The sequence below is a fragment of the Danio rerio genome, chromosome 17 (genome assembly GCF_049306965.1).
Source record: "Danio rerio strain Tuebingen ecotype United States chromosome 17, GRCz12tu, whole genome shotgun sequence".
Lineage (NCBI taxonomy): Eukaryota > Metazoa > Chordata > Actinopteri > Cypriniformes > Danionidae > Danio > Danio rerio.
In genome coordinates this window covers 17,640,610-17,659,320 of record NC_133192.1, presented here as the reverse complement: position 1 = coordinate 17,659,320, position 18,711 = coordinate 17,640,610, and the positions used below count along the sequence as shown (strand labels likewise).

Below are 18,711 nucleotides of genomic sequence, written 5' to 3'. Positions count from 1 at the left end.
AGCTTTCGCAATATGACCATTTATGTTTATCATATATCATTCAGTACAAATCACAGTTTTCATCTCTACTTAAAACATTTTTTTTTTATCTGCAGATACTTTGAAGGAATTATTTCTTTAAGAATTAAATGGAAAAGTGTTAGTTCTAACTTGTTTGTAAATATGGTTTTGTCTTGAAAATAGCCAATATAGAAACCTGATACATGAAAATATACTCACACATGTAAAAATGTCATGTTTAGTGCATCCGGAAAGTATTTTTTTCACATTTTTAAATGTTACAGCCTTATTCCAAAACTAATTAAATTAATTTATTTCCTCAAAATTCTACACACAATACCCCATAATGACAATGTGGAAAAATAGTTTTTGAAAGTGTTGCAAATTTATTACAAATAAAAAAAAAACGGAAAAATCACATGTACATAAGTATTCACAGCCTTATGTACTCTAAATTGCTCTAAAAAGCTCTAAATTCAGCTCAGGTACATTCTGTTCCCACTGATCATTCTTGAGATGTTTCAGCAGCTTAATTGGAGTTTACCTATGGTAAACTCAGTTGATTGGACATGATTTGAAAAGACATACACCTGTCTATATAAGGTCCCAGTGTGACAGTAAACAACAAGACGTGGAACCCAAATGCAAGTAAAAAGTCTTTATTGCTTGACTTAAGCAAAACAGGGAAAATGGTGAGTGGTTGGAAGTGAGGAAACTGTAGTAGTAATTAAAGAGATGGTCCGTCTCGGCAGCGCCGGATAAATGTTCATAAACTCATCAACAGAGCAGATCAAACATTCGTCGTAGAAGAAACAGCAATGTCTCCGATGAACTCATCAACAGAGCAGATCAAACACTCAGCGTAGCAGGAAGAGGGCTCATCAGAGACAGCAACAAGGAATCAACCAAACCACTCACCACCAGCGATCTCAACGGGAGGAGCCTGACAAAAACACAAAACACCGTGAACAAACAACGAACTGACAAAGTGAGACAGTAACGCTGATCATTTATAGGCACATAAAATGCGCTACACCTGTAGCGCGCTGATTATCAGCCGAGCGCGCTACGCAACAGTTCCGGTAACAAAAGATCATGTGACCGCTCAGCTGATGACATGAAAACAAACACCCACTGACAGCCACGCGACACCCACACAAACACAGAGAGAAAAAGCACACATACTTAGAAACACGCATCATGATACTGAACTGTCACACAACGCAGACACTTCAAATAAGGAGCAGATGGATCCACAACCGTGACACCCAGGGTTGACAGTGCATGTCAAAGCACAAACCAAGCATGAATACAAAGGAATTGTCTGTAGACCTCTGAGACAGGATTATCTCGAGGCACAAAGCTAGGGAAGGTTACAGAAAAATTTCTGTTGCTCTAAAAGTTCCAATGAAAGGTTCCTGCCTTAGTCAGGGAGGTGATCAATAACCTGATGGTTACTCTGTCTGAGCTCCAACGTTCTTCTGTGAAGAGAGGAGAACCTTACAGAAGGAAAACCATCTGTACAGCAATCTACCAATCAGGCCTGTATGGTAGAGTGGCCAGTCGGAAGCCAGTCCCTGCCTGGAGTTTGCCAAAAGGCATCTGAAGGACTCTCAGAACATAAGAAACAAAATTCTCTGCTCTGATGAGACTAAAATGGAACTTTTTGGAGTTACGTTTGGAGAAAACCAGGCACTTCTCATCCCCAAGCGACGGTTTATCTTCCAGCAGGACAATGAACCAAGGCACACTGCCAAAATATCAATAAAGCGGCTTCACAACAACTCTGTGAATGTCCTTTAGTGGCCAGCCAGAACCCAGACCTAAATCCAATTGAACATCTCTGAAGAGATCTGAAAATGGCTGTACACCATCGCTTACCATTCAACCTGATAGAGCTTGAGAGGTACTGCAAAGAGGAATGGGCAAAAACTCCCAAAGACAGGTGTGCCAAGCTTGTGGCTTCATATTCAAAAAGATTGAGGCTGTAATTGCTGCCAAAGGGGCATCAACAAAGGATTGAGCAAAGGCTGTGAATACTTCTGTATATGTGATTTTTCAGGTTTTTTATTTTTAATAAATTTGCAAAAATTTCAAAAAATCTTTTTTTCACATTGTCTGTGCTGGAACATATTTGATGAAAGCAGAATTAATGTTTAATCTTTGATTGGCAAGATAATTATTGTGTATTGCAAGGGTAATTCTTTTAAGTAGTGATTTGGTTTCATTTTGTAAATGGTTAGTGTTCCATCTAGTGGTGACCTTGAGTTATAGCAAGGTAGATCCTGCTGTTCACTTAAAATCAGGAAGTAAAGTGCTGCAAGCACACGGCAATGACTACGATGATCAGCAATCGTCATGTTTTTCTGTAATCTTAACCCTTGCAACAGCATCGCTTGTAAGTACGTTTTTGATTGTATAAGGTGTTCATTATATTGTATGTTTTATGAATAATTGAGCTCAAGAGTGACTTCTTAGCTTATCGGCAGAGCTAATACATTAGCCACAATTTGCTTTAGCTTTATATTTCAGTATTTTGTATTTACATAAGAGAAGATATTATTTACTACAAAGCACTCTGTATTTCATGTAAAAGCTATGCTTCTGTAGTTTTGTTAACTTGTGGACATATTATTTATGTATCCTATTGTTTTTTATTGTAGTTTCACTCCATACCCAAGACCATTAAACCTGTTGGCAAATGAGTTTCTTGTCTTCAGAGTCGTGTGAGGGAAGGGAGTTTATCTAACTGTCAAAACAATCACTAAGGGACAGTATGTTGAGGACAGTACAGTGAAAAAGCGGCTGCAAGAAGAGAGTACAGCAGCAGTTATGAAGATTCAAGTAAATTGATAAGAGTATCAAGTGCACAATGGAGTCTACACACTCATATAAAACCAGATCGTATGCATCTTGTTCAAGATCGAGCAGCTCTTCTACAAGTGCTGCAGCTGCTATGGCTAGAGCAAAGGCGGAAGCAGCTAAAGCACGTTTGAAGTTTGCAGATGAAGAAGAAAAAATAAAGGTGGAGAAAGCCAAGTTGGAGGCAAAAATTGATAAAATGGCTTTAGAGAGAGAAACTGCTGCAGCTGTAGCTGAAGCAGAAGTTTTAGAAGCAGCAGCTAACACCAGTGTTCATAGTAAACATGAGCCTCAACTGGAAACCACTCCAGCCGATGTTATGCAGCGAACAAGTGAATATATTGAACAGATGAATCTACATGCATCTACAGAATTGGCATCACAACCAGAACCACTCCCTTCCGCAGAGACAGTAAATCCTCACACAGAATTACTAGTTACAAATTCTGTTCCGGATACACGTCTCAAGACAGAGAGTTGTTCAGACGATGCTGAATTCTATCACATGCAATCAAGGAGAGATTCTGTACAAGCATCACAGTTTACACCAAGAAGGTACCATCTTCATGACCCAACAGATAGCGAAGTACACAGACGGAGGGCACATTTCACACAAAGCCACATACCCCCTGTCTCAACGACAAGTCAAATGCCTCAGAGTGTAAAAGACAAAACAGATATTTCAGACTTCGTCAGATATTTTGCTCGCCGTGAACTTGTTAATACTGGATTAATACAGTTTAATGACCAGCCAGAAAGCTTCAGAGCTTGGCAACGGTCTTTCCAAAATGCAGTAGGTGGCCTGGATTTGACAGCTAGTGAGGAAATGGACTTGTTAGTCAAATGGTTAGGAAAGGAATCAGCTGAACACGCTAAACGCATGAGATCAGTGCACATTAATCAACCACTGAAAGGCCTTGACATGATATGGACTAGACTGGAGGAATGTTATGGTGCACCAGAAGTAATCGAAAGAGCTCTTTTCAGGCGCATTGAAAGTTTTCCAAGAATTTCAAGCAGAGATTACTCAAAGCTTCATGAATTAAGTGATCTTCTCATGGAAATAGAGGCAGCTAAAGCTGATGGATACCTTGCAGGCTTAACATATCTGGACACAGCAAAAGGCATCAATCCCATAATACAAAAGTTGCCATTCAATCTTCAAGAAAAGTGGCTGTCATATGGAGCTGGTTACAAAGAGAGATATGGTGTCTCTTTCCCCCCCTTTGAGGTCTTGGTTGACTTCATAAGTCAGCAAGCAAGAATCAGGAATGACCCAGGTTTCAACTTCTTTACTCAAACAGATTCAGTTTACAAAACAGAGAAATCTAGCTGGAAGTCAAACAAATCAAGAGAAGTCTCAGTTAATAAGATGAATGTGTCTACCCCTGTACATTTAGACACAGATAAAGATGAAAGAAAATCTGTGGATGCAGAGAAACTCTGTCCCATTCACAACAAACCTCACTTACTTAGGAACTGTCGTTCTTTCCGTGAGAAACCTTTAGAGGAACGTTATGCATTTCTAAAAGAAAAATGCATCTGTTTCAAATGTTGCATAGCTACTACACACATTGCTAAGAACTGCAAATTTGTTACGAAATGTTCTGAGTGTGGAAGTGAGAAGCATATTTCTGCACTACACCCTGGTCCTGTTCAAAAAGCTCAAGAAACTGTATCCTTACCGCTGCATGGCGGGGAGCAAGTTTCTACGTCACTAGAAGAAGTGGAGGCTCATTGCACTGAGGTTTGCAGAGATGACCATAGCAGTAAGTCATGCTCAAAAATCAGTTTGGCAAAAGTGTATCCCAAAGGTCAACCTGAAAAAGCAATGAAAGTCTATGTGATCCTCGATGAGCAAAGCAACAGGTCATTAGCTCGCTCTGAATTCTTTGATGCTTTCAAAGAAAATACCCCAGCTACTCCCTACACCCTGAGAACTTGTTCTGGAGTGACGGAAATCATTAGTCGAAAAGCATCAGGATATCAAATGCAGTCTTTGGATGGGAAAGTAGTCTTTTCTCTACCAAGTTTGCTTGAATGTAACAACATTCCTGACAATAGGGCAGAAATTCCCACACCAAGTGCTGCTCTCCATCACCCTCATCTGAAGCCTATAGCTTCATTCATACCAGAATTGGAGCCAGACGTTCCCATCATGATGCTTCTGGGCCGTGACATCATCAGAGTTCATAAAGTGCGCAGTCAAGTTAATGGTCCCAATGATGCTCCCTATGCACAGAAACTTGACTTGGGATGGGTGATAGTTGGCAATGTTTGTCTAAATGGCATTCATAAGTCTACAGCTGTGAGTACCTTCTTCACTTACACAAAGGAACAACGTCCTTCTATCTTTGATTCCTGTCCTAATGTTTTCTGTGTAAAAGGGAGGAAAAGTAATGAGCAGAAAAATGATAATGGAATTTGTTCTATGGAACAACTTATCTGCAATCGCGAACATGATCAGTTGGGCAAGGACGTATTCAAGGTTACTTGTGACGACAATAAAGTGGCCCCATCTATCAATGACTTGACATTTCTCCAAATTATGGAACAAGGATTGGAGAGAGATGAAAACAATAGCTGGATAGCTCCGCTGCCTTTCAAAGTTCCAAGGTGCAGACTCCCCAACAACAGATGTCAAGCCTTGAAAAGGTTGTTAATCTTGAGACGTAATCTAGAGAGAAACCCACAAATGAAACAACACTTTTTCACATTCATGGACAAAATCTTCGATAAAAAATATGCAGAAGAAGCCCCCCTGCTGTTAGAACGAGAAGAATCCTGGTATTTACCACTCTTCGGGGTGTACCACCCTAAAAAACCAGGAAACATAAGAGTGGTTTTTGATTCCAGTGCTCGGTATGAGGATGTTTCATTGAATGATGTTCTATTGTCTGGGCCAGATATGAACAACACGCTTGTCGGTGTGCTCATGCGATTTCGCAAGGAAGCCGTAGCTATAACAGCTGACATTGAACAAATGTTCTACGGTTTCTTAGTGAGAGAAGACGACCGTAACTTCCTAAGGTTTCTGTGGTTTCGTAATAATGACCCATCAGAGGACATTGTAGAGTACAGAATGCGCGTCCATGTATTTGGGAACAGCCCTTCACCTGCTGTTGCCATCTACTGTCTCAGACAGTCTGTTAAGGATGGTGACCCTGATGTAAGAAGCTTTGTGAATCGTGACTTTTATGTAGATGACGGATTGAAGTCACTTCCGACAGAAAAAGCAGCAATAGATCTGCTCAAAAACACGCAGAGAATTCTTGCTGGTTCCAATTTACGGCTTCATAAGATAGCCTCGAACAGCACAGAAGTTCTAAAGGCCTTCCCATCTCAAGATCATGCTAGTGAAATCAAAGACTTGGATCTTGGTTCTGACATGCTTCCGACACAGCGCAGTCTGGGATTGAACTGGAACCTGCGAACGGACACGTTTACATTCAAAATCGACACACAAGCAAAACCCTTTACTCGCAGAGGTGTATTATCAACTGTCAATAGCATCTTTGATCCTCTTGGGTTTGTTTCCCCAGTAACAATTCAAGGTAAACTGATCATGAGAGAACTTAATAATCAGAATGATGACTGGGATGCGCCCCTTCCCAAAGAAATGGAGGAAAAGTGGGAAACGTGGCGACAATCACTGATTGATTTGAAAAATCTAAACATTCCAAGATGCTACACAAATATATCACCTTCTACAGCCACTCAAAGGGAGTTGTTCATCTTCTCTGATGCTTCAACAAAAGCAATAGCTGCAGTTGCTTACCTTAGATTGACAGATTCGTTTGGAGTCAGTCAGCTCGGCTTCGTCATGGGTAAGGCAAAACTCAGCCCAGAACAAACAATTCCTCGTCTTGAGTTGTGTGCTGCAGTTTTGGCAGTGGAACTGGCAGAATTCATTACTTCAGAAATTGACATGCATTTGGATGACATTGCTTACTTTACAGATAGTAAGGTAGTGCTAGGATATATACACAACGAATCACGACGTTTCTATGTATATGTCAGCAATAGAGTCCTTCGGATTCGCAAGTCTACTCACCCAAGTCAATGGAAGTATGTGTGCACAACAGAAAATCCAGCAGACATTGCAACAAGGTATGTTACTGCTGCTCATCTTCAAAACACTGATTGGCTTTGTGGACCAAACTTTCTGTTAAACAACCCTTGCACACAAGAAAAGAACGAATTTGAGCTTGTAAATCCTTCTTCTGATGCAGAGCTACGTCCTGAAGTCTCCACACTGAGTACTGCATTGAGGAATAAGAGTCTTGGAGCACAACGATTTTCCAGGTTCTCTACCTGGAAATCTAGCATTCATGGCACAGCACGCCTTCTTCATATATCACGGCAATTCTGTAAAGGTTCTACAACTCAGACATCAGGCTGCAAGGGCTGGCATTACTGTCTTAATGCGCCTACAGTAGAGGAACTCTTATGTGCTGAAAAAATTATTATTAAAACAGTGCAACAAGAGACATATGCTCAAGAGTATGAGAGTTTGAAAACGGGAAATAAGCTCTCTAAGCAAAGCTCCCTCAAAGCTTTAGACCCTTTCATAGATGTAGATGGTCTGCTAAGAGTGGGAGGTCGATTAACAGAAGCACAGATTGAGGGTGATGTAAAAAATCCCCTTATCATCCCTGGCAAACATCACATTGCAACACTTTTGATTAAACATCATCACGAGAAAGTGCGACACCAGGGGCGACACTATACGGAGGGTGCTGTGCGAGCTGCTGGCTACTGGATAGTGGGTGGAAAGAGGAAGGTTTGCAGTGTCATTCACGAATGCGTTACTTGCCGAAAACTCAGAGCAACACCACAGACTCAAAAAATGTCTGATCTACCAGCAGATCGTGTATCCATGGATCCTCCATTTACAAATGTGGGACTAGACGTCTTCGGACCATGGGATGTGGTGGCGCGGCGAACAAGAGGTGGCCATGCACAAAGCAAAAGGTGGGCCGTGATATTTACCTGTCAAAGCGTGAGAGCTGTACACATTGAACTTATAGAATCTTTAGATACATCTAGTTTCATTAATGCCTTGCGGCGTTTTCTTGCTATCCGAGGGCCTGTGAAACTCATTCGCTCAGACAGAGGAACAAATTTTGTTGGAGCTTGCAGAGAGCTCAACATCTTGTCTAACATTGACAAAACCTCCGTAGAAAAGTTCCTTTTGGATCAGAGCTGTGTGTGGCAATTTAACCCGGCACATGCTTCTCATATGGGTGGGTCCTGGGAGAGGATGATAGGCCTTGCTAGAAGGATACTAGATGCAATGCTTCAACAGCTTGGACCTTCAGCATTAACACATGAGATGCTCTCCACTCTTATGGCAGAAGTCACTGCAATAATAAATGCAAGGCCACTCGTTCCAGTGTCGTCTGACCCAAATGATCCATTCATACTAACACCCAGTGCACTCTTAACCCAAAAGGTCACAATTGCTCCAGCCCCAACTTTTGATGTGGATAAAAATCTTCATATCAGACAGTGGCGAAAGGTACAGCACTTGGCACAAACCTTTTGGGATAAATGGAAAAAGCAGTACCTAACTCTTCTACAACCAAGAAGAAAGTGGCCATCCAGTGAACCTGATCTTGAATTGGGAAGCATTGTGCTTTTGAAGGATGAACAACAAAAAAGAAATGAATGGCCAATGGGACTTGTCACTCAAGTTTTTCCAAGCAAAGACAACAAGGTTCGCACGGTAGAAGTCAAGGTCTTTAAAAAGGACGGACCAAAAATGTTCATACGCCCCATCACAAAAACTATCCTTCTTCTTACACCAGAAAAACTTGACTAAATTTAAGGATCTGTAAATAGTGGCATGTTACCACGCCAGACGGGGAGTGTGCTGGAACATATTTGATGAAAGCAGAAATAATGTTTAATCTTTGATTGGCAAGATAATTATTGTGTATTGCAAGGGTAATTCTTTTAAGTAGTGATTTGGTTTCATTTTGTAAATGGTTAGTGTTCCATCTAGTGGTGACCTTGAGTTATAGCAAGGTAGATCCTGCTGTTCACTTAAAATCAGGAAGTAAAGTGCTGCAAGCACACGGCAATGACTACGATGATCAGCAATCGTCATGTTTTTCTGTAATCTTAACCCTTGCAACAGCATCGCTTGTAAGTACGTTTTTGATTGTATAAGGTGTTCATTATATTGTATGTTTTATGAATAATTGAGCTCAAGAGTGACTTCTTAGCTTATCGGCAGAGCTAATACATTAGCCACAATTTGCTTTAGCTTTATATTTCAGTATTTTGTATTTACATAAGAGAAGATATTATTTACTACAAAGCACTCTGTATTTCATGTAAAAGCTATGCTTCTGTAGTTTTGTTAACTTGTGGACATATTATTTATGTATCCTATTGTTTTTTATTGTAGTTTCACTCCATACCCAAGACCATTAAACCTGTTGGCAAATGAGTTTCTTGTCTTCAGAGTCGTGTGAGGGAAGGGAGTTTATCTAACTGTCAAAACAATCACTAAGGGACAGTATGTTGAGGACAGTACATTGTCATAATGGGGTATTGTGTGTAGAATTATAAGCAATTAAATTAATTTAATCATTTTTGGAATAAGGCTGTAACATTTAAAAATGTGAAAAAAGTGAAGCGCTATGAGTACTTTCTAGATGCACTGTATTCAATATATATTTTGAAATGTTGCAAAAATGGCCACTTAAATATATATATTTTTTGTTACATTGGAGTTATATCTGTAATTGTTCTTACTGCATACATGGCCATATATGAACATACAATTAGCTCTTATATATATATGTACATATTTGCTATTCCACTGGTTCATTTTTGTAAAATTTTGAAATATATGTTGAAAATTTACATGTGGGAATTCCAAATCTGAACTTGCTTGTCGTCTATGTAATTTGCATGTATTGCTATATATCAGATTTCTATGTGGAAGCCATTGAAGCAATAAACTTAAATCACTCTTTCTCTCTCTCTCTCTCTCTCTCTCTCTCTCTCTCTCTCTCTCTCTCTCTCTCTCTCTCTCTCTCTCTCTCTCTCTCTCTCTTCCCCTCTTTCTCTCTTTTATAATAAACAAAAGATCATACAGTTGTAGATATAATTGCATCAGTTTATACTGTGAGTCATGTTTTTTTCTTGAAGGTGCATGCATATACAATTGTGTTAGTCTGCTAAAACAAACACCAAAACACTTTTCTTTATTCCCCTAAATATGCCATTTTAATGTTAAACCAGTGAAGATCAGCACCATTTCTGCTCTTTTGTTCTTCAGAGTGCTGCTTCTAGCTGCCAAAATAATGATCTTGGCAGAATGAGGCTTGTTTTTTCCTCTGATCCCTGGGTGATTTGTGTCTTCTGCACTACATTGATAGTGTTCCACTCGAAGGACTCCCTTAGGCCCCATAAATGTATATTTACTCATCATGAGCCTGATATGTTTGTTTATTTAGGATTATGACATCTTGTTTCATTGGCTGTAACTAAGCTGCAAAATCATAACCGCTGTTTTCTCAAACTGGTAGGTTATATGTTTATTAGTTAACACCATGGACTCTGAACCATTAACTAGTTTCACGCAGCAGTGCTTTTACACACAATCAAAGCCTTTTAGCACAGTCAGTCAATCGAAGTGACATGTCTTGGCACCAAAATGGAGTGGACAAGATGGCTCATAAAATGCAATGATGTGGTAAAAGAACACTCTTGTCTTTGATTATCTTTTATATTTGGTCCAGGAATAGCATGTTCAAGGAGTAGTTCGCACAAAAAATTTTAATTCTGTCATTATTTACTCACCCTTCACTGGTTACATTTGAATTTTTACCTTTAAAACAAAACAAGATTTATTGGAGAAAGCTGGAAGCCTGTAGCCATTGACTTTTATAGTATTTGTTTTTCCTACAAGAAAGCAGAACAGAAGGAAAAAAACTGTGGATTCTAACGCTCCAGTATAATAATGGAGCTTTATAGTATATTAATATACTATATAATGCTCAGTGAGCGCGGTCTTTCGTATGAGACGTTAAACCAAGGTCCCGACATTCTGTGGTCGTTAAAAATCCCATGGATGTCTTTCGAAAAAGAGTTGGGGTGTAACCCTGGCATTCTGCCCAAATTGCCCACTGGCCTCTGTTCATCATGGCTCCCTAAGCATCCCCATATTATAATTTCCTTTATATCATAAAATCCTTTCCACCAATCAGCTGGTGTGTGGTGTGCGGTCTGGTGCAATATGGCTACCATCGCATCATCCAGGTGGATGCTGCACACTGGTAGTGGATAAGGAGATCCCCCCCCAAAAATGTGTAAAGCGCTTTGAGTGTCCAGAAAACGCTATGATAATGTAAGGAATTATTATTAAATCCGTGTTTCAGAGGTCTTAAAATGCAATTGAACCGACTCCCAAAAAGATGCCAAGTAAACATTCTTGTTAATCTGAAAAACTATCCTGAAGTCAGATATTCTGCATTGAAAATGTGAGTTATGTGCCAAAACTTCCATCTTTGTTTTGGTTCTTTTAACTTTATGAGCACTTAATGAGCACTTTAGCCAATTATTTTTCAGCACTCCAGGTTGCCTTGTTGGAAAATTGTGTATTTCATTAATTAATTCAAAAAGGCTCTGAAAGCATGCGTCTGAGACCGAAATGCGACCTCCGGTCAACAGTAGCAGACTTCGAAATGAGACGTAGATTCAGAGTTCCACATGAGGTTAGTAATTAGCAAATAATATAAATGTCACTAACATAAACATGAGGTGCACAGGTTCAAACATTGTAACCCAACAACAAGCTATGGGACAAGATTTGCAGTGATAAGCAATTTGGCTTTTTGCACTAGACGAAACATGACAGAAATTAAATACAGCCATTCAGAAGCACAGGATATGCACTGTCTCATGAAAGGTTAAGATTTATAGTCTAATACATATTAAACCTCTTTAACATTATTAAATGTAGATGCTGAATCACTGATGTGTGTTGGCTTGTCACAGTTTTAAAGTTCAATTTCAAACAGTTTATTTTATTTTCAAGATCTAAGGTGAACTATCTGCTGCTGCTTTTAGTAGTATGGCAATAAATGTCATGTAAAATGGCATTCAAACTCACATTATTAGCATTTAACACTGAATAAAGCACGTAAGGTGTGCCTGAGGTGATCATTGTCAGTTTTCTGTTGATTAGCTGCAAGAAGTAGAAGCCATTTCTAATATATCAATTCGAGGAGTTAGTTAGATCATAAATTCCTTTTAACAGAAAAGTATTACTTCTATTGCTGGCTTTCATTTAGAACACAATTTAAATCAGCCTTTAGGCTCCATCATCAGACTCGCTCCTTTCGGTCCTCAATCAATGCAATATAAGTTTGACAACCACTGAGTGTCAAACTTATAAGTTATTGACATTGGAAAATTATGTTTTGTTAGTGCAGTTTGGGCGAATTGATGTAACATTTTAGATTTTATTATTATTATTATTATTATTATTATTATTATTATTATTATTATTATTATATTGCGTTTCTGTGTGGAGTTTGCATGTTCTACCCTTGTTTGTGTGGGTTTGCTCCCGTTTCCCCCAATAACATGCGCTATGAGACATTTGAATTGAATAAACTAAATTGGCCATAATGTATGAGTGTGTGTGTGAATGAGTGTGTATGAGTGTTTCCCAGTACTGGGTTGCGGCTGGAAGGGCATCTGCTGAGTAAAACAAATGCTTTAATAGTTGGCAGTTCATTCTGCTGAGGCAACATCTGAAATGAAGACTAAGCCAAAGAAAAATGTATGAATATTATTGTTGTTGCTGTTATTTTATTCATGTTTTGAGGTTTTTCATGCTATATATGTATAATTAACAGTGTTAAGTATGTCATTAGTTGTGCAAATTCTGTACTATAAAATTTGTCTTAAATTTTATTACGTGTAGTATTAAAAAGGTCTTTAAAAGTCTAAATATATCTCTTAGAAACCTGCAGATAGCCTGTAGTGAGTAAATGTTATTTTTCTGTGTGAACTGTCTCTTTAATTCAGCTTGCATTTCAAGCTTGTATTTTAACTGTGCTGCCCTAGAAAACCAACAACTTTTGAGAAGATTTTTCTAGCTTTAAAATCTATATTTGAAGAGGACTCATTTCTGTGTTCACATCTTTTAACTCGCGTTGTTGCATTGAAGCCCACATTATTTGTCATAAGCCAGCATGAATGGCTGCTGTTTCTGCAGTATTTCTCCAAGCGCACACTTTAATCGTGGTGGAAATACAGTACACATGGAGACCGAGGAGGATTGTGAAGAGTGTCTCTAGGTCAGTCGTGCTGGTCCAGCGCTGAGTTATTCATAGTCCTTTTTATGAAGATTAAAGCCTGCAGTGGATGCAGAGCCTTCAGCCAGAACCTGTCAGACTTATAATTCTAAGTGCAAAAAGCATAAATTATTCAGTAATTGCAGCATGTTAAAAGCTTCTCAACAATATCCTTCAGCTTTTGCTTAATGCTAATGCTTTTCATTGAGGGGACATTTACATGATATGTTTGACTTTGAAACATGGGTGATATTCCTCTGCTGGTGTCCTCCACAGTGCCAATTTATCAAAAGCTGCCTGGGGCGCCCTGGAGAAGAACAACACTCAGATTATGGTCCGCTCCTATGAACTGGGGGTCCTCTACCTGCCATCTGCCTTTGTGAGTATTACGGCTCAAGCCACTTCATGACAACTTGTTTCAAGGAGTGAAGCCAAAATTGGCCCTTCAAAGCATCTTAAAGGGATAGTATACCCAAAAATTTAAAAGAAAGAAACAAAATGTTGTAATTTACTAATTGTTTTTGTGAACAATTGCTTTTAATATTGCAAATTTTGTTCAATAGAGAGAATACAGCATAGGATTATATCTTAAACAACCCCAAATATCTACCCCACCTCCGCCCCCCCCCCCATGCCGGTAGACTTCTATAATGACTGAAAAAGAGAGTTACAAAAAAAGGAAAACTAAATGACTATTACATAATGAGATACATATAATTTAAAAAATCCTTGACTTGTTTCAAACCAGTTTGGAATTTTTTTGTTTTGCAAAAGATGATATTTTGAAGAATGTGGGAAAACTGTTAACATTGTGTTGTAGCTATTTCTTGAAAGTGCATTTATTTTTACATACATTTTTGGTGTTTTTTATTTTTTTTAGCTTTTTAGTTTTGTTTGTTTAGTTTAGTTTATTTGAATGTGAATGTCATAAAAGCATGGAAAATGGAACAGCAGTAAGCCTGAAGAACGGAACTGGATCAGTCACACAATTGATTGACCACTTGTATTGTACAGTGATAGATTATTGTTTTATAACAAATTTAGTTTGATATAATTTTTACTTTAGTTTTGATGTACTTTTGTTGGTAAATTACCGGTTTAACAACCAAGAGAATCTAATGAAAGCAAATGGAGGTAAGATATTCACCAATAATTAATAATAAAAATAACAATAGCAGTAGGTAGTGCTGTCGCCTCACAGCAAGAAGGTTGCTGGTTCGAACCTTGGCTCAGTTGGCGATTCTGTGTGGAGTTTGCATGTTCTCCCTGCCTTCGCGTGGGTTTCCTCTGGGTGCTCCGGTTTCCCCCACAGTCCAAAGACATGTGGTACAGGTGAGTTGGGTAGGCTAAATTGTCCGTAGTGTATAAGTGTGTGTTAATGTGTGTGTGGATGTTTCCCAGGGATGGGTTGCGGCTGGAAGGGCATCCGCTGCGTAAAAAAACTTGCTGGATGAGTTGACGGTTCATTCTGCTGTGGCGACCCCGGATTAATGAAGGGACTAAGCCGACAAGAAAATGAATAAATGAATGAATGAATGTCCCAAGAGCCAGTCCCTGTACCCAACGATTGGGTTGTGCCCGTAAAAAGGTGGAATGCCATATTCAGGTTGTAGGAAAGTCCTTACCCCAGGTGGAGGAGTTCAAGTTTCTTTGGGTTTTGTTCACAAGTGAGGGAAGGATGGTGAGTAATGAGTAAGATTGACAGGTGGGTTGGTGCAGTTGTAGCAGTAATACTGTTGATGTACCGGTCCGTTGTGGTAAAGAAGGAGCTAGGCGGAAAGGCAAAGCTCTCGATTTAGCGGTCAATCTATGTTTCTACTCTCACCTATTGTCATGAGCTTTGCGTCATGACCAAAAGGACAAGATCTTGGCTGAAATGGGTTTCTTTTGGACCCACCCTTCCACATCAAGAGAAGTCAGCTGAGGTGGTTCGGGCATCTGTTTCGGATGCTTCCTGGATGCCTATGTAGGGAGGTGTTCCAGGCATGTCCCACCGGGAGGAGACCTTGGGGAAGACCTAGGACACGCTGGAGGGAATATGTCTCTTGGCTGGCCTGGAAACACCTCGGGATCACCACCAGAAGAGCTGGAGGAAGTGTCTGGGGAGAGGGAGGTTTGGGATTCTCTTCTAAGGCTGCTGTCCCCGCGACTTGGGCCCCTGAAAAGCAGATGAAAATGAATGAATGAATTAATTAATAATAATATTAATAATAATAAATAATTAGATATTCACCATTAATTTCATGATAGTTTCAGTTCTTAAAGGTCCCATGAAGTGCATTATAATGTGCAGTTTTTTTTTTTTATTTGATGTTTGACAAATTTCAACTGAAACATTAAGACAGGGCGGGGCATATAGTAGCTCCTCCCATTATAATTTTTTTTAAGCGTTTCTTTTTAGCACAGCTCTGCCAGTGAGTGTGACTGAGCTCAAGCCAATCAAATAAAAAAAGCAAATGAAGGGGCGGGACATGTCAGATACCAGAAAGATTGGTCAGAAGATTTGACGAGAAACTGAAGTGACCTTTTATTTGAAGTGTATCAATGTTTTGGAGCACACTAGATTATATATATCCTTAAGGAGGGGCACCCCTAGCAACTTAGGACGCTCTGAAAAAAATTAGTGAGGGTCCTCTTAGGTTGAAAAGCGTGAAGTGCATTCGAAAACCATACTTCTGCTGCCTTAGGCAAAAGGTCAAAACACATTCACTTCTATAGTAGAAAAGACAAATACTATTTCAACTTCCTTCAATATATGAAAAAAAATTTAAACTGGTTTTGAGTGAGTAAATATTGACAATTTAGATTTTTGGGTGAACTTTCCCAATTAGCATCAAAGCTTCCTACAAAAACCCTCAACAAATGAGCATATTTTTATTTGTGCACCTATTTATTTGTAAGATACACACCCTGTGACAGCTTAAATTGAATGCACATAAATGCACAGCTGTTTGCATATGTATTTCTATCTTTAATAACATCTATATATTATTTTGCAACATATATGTAGGGTTCTCTGGTTTCCCCCCACAGTGCAAAGGCACAAAGGTAAATTAAATAAACTGAATTGTCTTTAGTGTATGAGTCTGTGTGTATGGGTGTTTCTCAATACTGGGTTGCGGCTGGAAGGGCATCCGCTGCGTAAAACGTATGCCGGAACAGTTAGCGGTTCATTCCACTGTGTTAATCTCTGAAACAGAGACTAAGCCGAAGGAAAATGAATGAATGAATGCTAAGCCACTTGATAGATCATGTCAAAGAGATGTGAAGTCTGTTTGCACATTTTCAAGGACTTGGGGTGTTTGGGGAAAATAAACTCTTACAAAGAAAAAAAACAAACACTCATTTTCGATCCATGAATACATCTCTAGGCGGTCTTACAGTTTAAAGTGTCAGAAATAGGAAATCAGCTTGTGTTGATGTGAATAATTAACCAAAGTGTCTTCTCACAGGATAAGAGCAAACAGTCTTATGATTAATTATGAGACGTCAGCACATCATTTAATTGCTGTTTTCATTTACCACATCGCAACCTGTGGAAAGAAAAACCCTGAAGATTAAAATAGCAAGACAAAAAGCTCAAAATAGGCTATTTTCCCCTGCAATTAGAGCTAGTGTATGCAAATATTGTGCCTCATTCACAATTTTTTAAGGATTTTCATTCACTTCACAACGTTTTTAAAGCAGCAGTACCCAAAGATCCTGGGAAGCGCTTTGAAATGTGCATCTTTATTCTATGCGACAAAATCTCAACTAAAGCATAAAGACAGGGTGGTTATATAGTAGGCCATACACTCTCAAAAATAAAGATACACGTGCTGTCACTGGGGTGGTACCTTTTTAAAAGGTTTTTTTTTTTGTGCATTTAAACAAAAAGATTTATTAAACAAATATATTTATTAAAATAATATTTTAGTCGCACAAATTTAGAAATAGAAAGACAATACAATTAAATTCAAGCAAGATACTGCAAAAAAAAAAAAAAGACAACCTACAAAATTTTTCATTTTTCATTTTTTTTGCTTCTCTTGATTTTTACATTTGTATTTAATATTTTTCTATAACAGTTAGATTTGGATGTACTAGTTTATGGACTGTCATTGTAAGTTATTTTGTTAGATAAGCTCCAGATTTGGCTTCAGTACTGACTAATCTAATGTATATGCATAAATATAATATTGTATCGCTTCCGGTGCGTGTGCGAGTGAGTGTGAAGGGCTCAGATACAAAAGCCGCTAAACGCCTTTTCCACCAAAAAACGAGATAATGACATTGCGTAAATGCTTTAGGCACATACAGTAGTACACCGTCAACATAAAGATTTGCTTCTAAACATCCAAATCGCAGCGTCTGCGCATTCAGGAATAACAGTTTGTTTCACAATGTTTTTACACTCCATTATTTGAATCTACCAAGCTTAGTTTACCATGTTTGCAATGTTTACATTGTTCTACTTGCATTAAATCTAAATCCCAAATATCAGAAGTGACAACATATTGTTAAGATTTAATTAATGCCAGTTTTAATGTTATTAATTAATGCACTTACTTGACAGATTTCATTGATTCATTTTCCTTCTGCTTTTTCCCTGGTCTATCACAGCGGAATGAACCACCGCTTGCTGTACTTGACAGATTTATATATTTTAATTTTAGGTGGTTTGTGTGTGTGTTTTATGTTTGGTAAAATAATTTCTAATTGCGTCTTAAGTGATTTTCAACTGAATACACTGTCTTGTCTCAAAAGGTGGATTCAGAGGGTTTTGCATAAAAAGCATACTTGGATTTAGCTGGTGTTGACGCAAAAGAAAATTTACTTTGTTAAAAAACAAAGAAATGTCTAAAGTGACATTTTTGAAAAAAGGTATTTTATTTACCAGCTAATAACCTCATCATTACATGTTAAATAAATCTAAACAAAACAGAGGAGGCTAATAGAAAATGCTCATTTACAAGAAAAGAGGTCTGATGGATTTAGAGGGTTTTGCATCTGAACTATATATATATATATATATATATATATATATATATATATATATATATATATATATATATATATATATATATATATATAATTATTATTATTATTATTATTATTATTATTATTTTCATTTTGGGAGGAGTTAAAATTTGCATACAGTATGTTGTTTTTTAACAACCAGATGCATTTAGACCTCTCCATCTGGAATGCATCTCAGACCCCCTAGTGAAGTGCTTTGAGCGATCAGATTTTTATCCATCTCGAATGAAAATCCTCTCTGTTAAAATCTCTGAAAATTTTATTTAGTTCTGCACAGATCTTTAGGGTAAACCACCTGGTTAGAAAGTGGTTAGAAAGTAAGACCCTCATTGCTAGTCTTGTCTTGGAAACCTGGCAATATAGAAAGAATTTTCAAAGTCTGATTTCCAGGCCTGAAAGAGTCGTGAAAATTAATGAAATATTTAAAAGGTCATTGAAAAGTCAAGGAAAAATAAAAGAATTCACTGTTAAACCAGAATGAGTGTTACCCTCTAATCATGTTGCAGGA

At 38.3% G+C, this 18,711-nt stretch overlaps 1 protein-coding gene across 2 annotated transcripts in view; it reads left to right on the top strand.

The window, feature by feature from the left end:
• The window catches only part of tdp1 (tyrosyl-DNA phosphodiesterase 1), a 73,956-nt gene that overhangs the window by 25,148 nt on the left and 30,097 nt on the right, over nt 1–18,711 (top strand). Inside the window, exons 1-3 of one of the 2 annotated variants that reach the window (XR_012393304.1) lie at nt 2,299–2,398; nt 2,664–9,012; nt 13,461–13,563. Coding sequence is in view for 1 of the 2 variants with exons in the window: in XM_695082.9 (XP_700174.2) it covers nt 13,461–13,563 (103 nt within the window). In the remaining variant the exon portion in view is untranslated. Of the gene's footprint in view, nt 1–2,298; nt 2,399–2,663; nt 9,013–13,460; nt 13,564–18,711 lie in introns of those variants that run through there. The other variant, XM_695082.9, reaches the window with a different exon arrangement.